A 4,935-nucleotide genomic window follows, 5' to 3' on the forward strand; every position below is an offset into this window, starting at 1 on the left:
TATGCACAGCAGAACAAAACCCTGCCCGATCCTGGGCCAACCTCCCTATTGTTGCCACGCTTGAGTCCATCGATACTACCACTTGGCCAATCCATCTCCTTGGGGGTCTTCCTCTTTTTCTCTGACCCTCCACCTTGCCAAGCATGATATTCTTCTCCAGCGACTGGTCCCTCCTGACAATATGTCTGAAGTATGAGAGATGAAATTTGGCCATCTTGGCCTCCAAGGAGCACTCTGGCTACACTTCTTCCAAAACAGATCTACTGGTTCTTTTGGCAGCCATGGCACTTTCAATATTCTCCTCCAACACCAGAACTCAAGATTAGTTGTTGTTGTTATGTGCCATGCAGTCAGTTCCAACTCATAGTGACCATGTACAGGGTTTCCAACGCTTTCAATCCTTACAGGAGCAGAAAGCCTCATCTTTCTCCTGCACAATAGCTGGTAGTTTCGAACTGCTAATCTTAAGGTTCACAGCCCGATTTATAACCACTACGGTAGGTACTTAAAAAAAAGGCGGGGGTGGGAGGGGTTAAAATAATTTATTTCCTGGATTATGTCCATAAAAACCACATTCTAATCTGAAAACAAAACAAAAAACCCACCCGTATCTGGAAACACGAGAGGAGGGGTTTGGGGAGTATGTTGAAGCAACACTGATAAGAAATTAAGGGAGCCAGATGGTGCAGTGGTCAAAATGCTTAGCAGCTAACCAAAACGTCAACCCACTACCCATACTAGCCACTCTATGGGAAAAAGATGTGGCAGCGGTCTGCTTCCATAACCACGGGCAGCCTGGGAACCCTATGGGCCAGTCCTACTCTGTCCTACAGGGTCACTCTGAGGCAGAATCCACAAGACAGCAGTGGCTTATTAAGAACTCCACAGAGCCCCAGTGCGAGAGGTCAGCAGCTCAAACCCACCAGCCATTCTGCTGGAGAAAGAAGAGATGAGCAGCCTTCAAAACCCAATGGGGCAGTTCTACTTCATCCTTACAGGGTTGCTATGGGTCAGAACTGACTAGATGGTAACTGGTACTCCCATTTTACTAACTGATCATTTGACCTTGGAGACCAATCACTTCCTCTCTCAGTGTTTTCTTTTTTAAAAGGGAGGTAATAACTGGTAGGAGGGTTAAATGTGATCTTGCATACCATGTGCCTCCAACCAGCCTAATACGAGCACAATTAATGGGCAGAACTTGCTTGGATATTAACTAACCAAGCCGGCCTTCATTTGTCATGCTGGACTCTCTCACGTTCATGGAGCCCTAAGTATTCCCCACTCTGGGCCCTGAAATGGGGAGACTCTCCTCCATGTCCCCATCTCCCAGAGCAGTCTGGGGATGCCTGCCTGCTCCCTTCCCTGGGGACACCCTGTCTTTTCCCAGTCACTTACTCATGACTTCCAAATGTCACGAGTAAAATGGCACACATCAATGTGCTCTGGTTGCTGAATAAGCAAAGCATTGGTGTTTTGCTTGGAAAACACTCACAAACCAGGATGACGCGTTGGCAGAATACCAGTTAATCCATCCAAGCCTTCCAAAGGCAGCCAATCACTGTGTGCCAGCCAAGCCATGATACCCACTGTTAGGTGGTACTGTTCACCCCAGCAGGTGAACCCCAGAAGCAAACTCTGTCTCTTTTCTCCACGTACGCTGACCCTAGAGTGCTAATCAGAGAGATTTAACTAAAAGCATGAACATCTGGGCAGCATACACTCTGCAAAGGAACAGAGCAAAAGAGAGAGTATGGTTTCATTTGGGGCTCCAAGCTCAGAGGTGGCATACAGTTGTGCACAGAGAATTATGTAAGGTCATTAGGAAACCTCAGGACTTGAAAAGGTCACACATATAAGCAAGGAAGCACTTAACTAGAATTAGGAAGAGACTCAAAAAAAGAATTCCAAGCCTCCCAAATTAATTCACCATTCCCGAATTTCCACGTCACCAAAAAGTACCCAAAAGTTTTCTTCCTAAGAAGAACCACAAAACAACACAGTAGTGTTCATGAAATTTCCGAGCATCTCATTTGTGAAACATATGCCAACAAGACTTTGTGGTTTACCCAAAACTTTCTTGTATTTTGGGGCAATAATCATAAGCCTCACATTTTCTAAGAATTGAATTCAGATCCACTTACATATAGGTATTATAATATACTCCTTCTCTATATGTAAACTAGGGCAATTATCCATCAATTAGACACTGAAAGATACACTTACATTTATGTAAAAGCCAGCCACTCCAAGAGTCCAACCTCCAACCTCAAGATTCAAGGACTGAAAGATGCAAACCAGGGACAATGACTTCCTGACCAGGACTATACTCAAGTTGAGAAAAAAAATTACAAAATTACAGTGGCATCCTGAACAAAGCACTTGCTATTATGTTTTTGAGAACATGAGTATCATCAAAGTACTCAAACATGACATTTTTGAGCTAGTGTGGTTCAATTTCTTCTCAAGTTCAATGGCTACCACACTGGCCATGGGAGAACCTATACAAAATAGGTGAACTCACAAAATAATCAGCTATATGTGGCATTCACTTTCAATTGCAGTTACCCTAAACGTAGATCAAGAAGCCCTGGTCAGTGGTAGAAAAACTGTGGCAGTCTGCTGCCATAACCCCCTGGGGCTTACAGGGGCCTGATGAGTCAGAATTGACTGGATGGCAATGGCTTTGGTTGGTTTGGTTAAACTAAGACCAAGAGCAGCTGCATGTAATTTACATTAACCCAATCTTGTGGTGTGTTGCAAAAAATGCACAGTATCCCCTACCAACTGTCTGTCTTATCAGAGCCAGCACAAACAGAATACAGTCACACTATCTGAATGAGCAGAAAGGGAAAGTTAAAATAACTGACAGCTCTATTAGCCGGCACAGAACTGATAGAAGGGAAACATCCACTCTACCTAGTCAATGTCACATTCTTTACAATTAGTAAAGAAAAAGGATGTATAATGATCTTTCAGCATGCTCCCATTTATCACAATTACGTGAAGGGCAGACCCATCACGAGCTGAATGCCTGGCAACTCAAATTTAATTCCAGACACTAAACGTCAGACTAGTCCAACAGACTGAAAGAATCATTTACCTCGGGTTTTCCAACAAACCTAAAGACGAGGTATTTCTCCATCCATTTCAAAATTCAGTTCAATTACCCAACTCTGACTCCAAAGTGAACTCCAAAAGCAACCCTAACAGAGAATATGAAACAGTCGGACCAATTCATAGCATCAGGCAGGGCTGACAGACCCTGACTCTAACAGAAGACCCCCACCCACACCCCCACCCCGGTCCCCAAAATGAGTCAGCTCCAGTGGTTGGAATACCTTCTGCGTGTAACCTAGGCAGGAAGGGCATCCAAGGCTGTACCAAGAGCTGTCTGCTCACAGAAGCCGAGGCCTCCCAATCTCACAGAGGCCTGGCTGGCCATGGGCGCTCGCTCCCTAAACCTCAAATACACACAAGGAAAACCATCTCCTCTCTAACTTCACCCTCGGCGGGCTTGTGCGTCTGACAGGGGTTTGGCTAGTCTGGAGGGGAGCGGTGTCTGATGGCGCTTAGAGACCGGGCTCAGCTCCAGGGCAAGTGTCCTATTTTAACGGAGACTTCAGCTCAATAGCCTCCTGGCGGATCCTTACCCACCCCGCCCAATCACTAACTCGCCTTGTCCTTGGCACCCTGTCCCGAGAGCCCCCTAATGTCATGCAAAAGAGCCTCTATGAAGAGCTGTTCTTCCAGGGGCCTCCCTTTAGGGCTGGCCAGCTTTTCCGGGCAGCATCTCCCGAGGGCTCCCGGAAACCGGTCCTGCAGGCGCAGCAGCGCTGACCCCGGACAGACCCGGTTGCACAGGCCTCTCTGTCCACCCCGCTTTCCCCACTGGCGCCTGGAGAGAAGCAAGCCCGGGGGGTAGAGAGGGCGATCCGTGGATATTTCCACCAGTCCTTGCCTCCGCAGCCAAGTCTCCGTGGCGGGGCCACTCTCAGAGACGCACCCACTGCCCATCTCCCAGTCCCTTGCTGGTGACCTTGGCCACGTAGCTTCGGCCGTCTGCCCTAGGTGGCCAGACACCACCTCCTTCGCGGGTTACGAGAGAGAGGGTCACGATGATGTGGACAGTGGCCGGCTGCCGGGCACCCGGCTAGGGCGCAGGGCAAGGGAGAGGGCCGTCCTGGACTGCCTTCCAGCCGGGGGAGCCGGAGTCCGAGCCTCGGGAGGACTCGCACGTTCGGGGGTCTCCGCGGGGGTAGGGGCGCGGCCCCACCTACCTCCTCCAGCAGCGTGACGGTGTTCCTGCAGTTGTGCAGCCGCGTGGTGAAGCTGGACGTGGTGGGCGAGTTGTAGTCCTCGGTGGTCTCGGCGATGAACTCGGACACGGAGATCTGGTCCGGCATCCTGCCGGGGAGACGAGACACAAGCGGGGGTGGGAGTGAGGCGGCGCAGGCTCCCGGGGCCGCGGGCGGCTCATGAACGCCCGCCGCCGGCCTGGCGCGGCTCCTTCCCTTCAAACTCCGAGCGCCGCGCAACGCAGGGGGCTCTTGGGGACCCGCCTCCCGGCGCTCATGCCGGCTGCGCGGCGACTGCGACTCCTCGGCGGCGGGGAAGAGGGCGGCTGGGGTTGAAGGCTCGGAGCTGCCGGCACTGCCTCCAGAGAAGCTCTGACAGGCAGTGGCGAGGGCCTGACTGGCTGAGCGCTCCTCACTCAGCGGGCAGGCGAGCCAGCGAACGGGCGGGCTGGCGGGCAGGCTGCGCTCGCGCTACAGTCACGGGAACAAACAAGGAAGTGCTCTGCGCACGCGCGCCCCCTCTAAGACGCCCGCGCACCGCCCCTGGCGCCATCCGGCCCCGCCCCCACCGCCCGCGCACCGCCCGCGCACCGCCCCCGGCCCGGTCAGCCACGCCCCCGCCGCGCACGGGTTCCTG

At 51.8% G+C, this 4,935-nt stretch overlaps 1 protein-coding gene across 1 annotated transcript in view; it reads right to left on the bottom strand.

Moving 5' to 3' along the window:
* ASAP1 (ArfGAP with SH3 domain, ankyrin repeat and PH domain 1) overlaps nucleotides 1-4,481 on the bottom strand; it is a 306,393-nt gene extending 301,912 nt beyond the window's left edge. The window contains exon 1 of the mRNA XM_006830709.1: nucleotides 4,281-4,481. Within this exon, the coding sequence (XP_006830772.1) occupies nucleotides 4,281-4,406 (126 nt within the window). The 5' untranslated portion in view covers nucleotides 4,407-4,481. The remainder of the gene's footprint in view (nucleotides 1-4,280) is intronic.
* Between the last annotated feature and the right edge of the window lie 454 nt (nucleotides 4,482-4,935).

This window comes from Chrysochloris asiatica, unplaced genomic scaffold (genome assembly GCF_000296735.1).
Source record: "Chrysochloris asiatica unplaced genomic scaffold, ChrAsi1.0 scaffold00001, whole genome shotgun sequence".
Lineage (NCBI taxonomy): Eukaryota > Metazoa > Chordata > Mammalia > Afrosoricida > Chrysochloridae > Chrysochloris > Chrysochloris asiatica.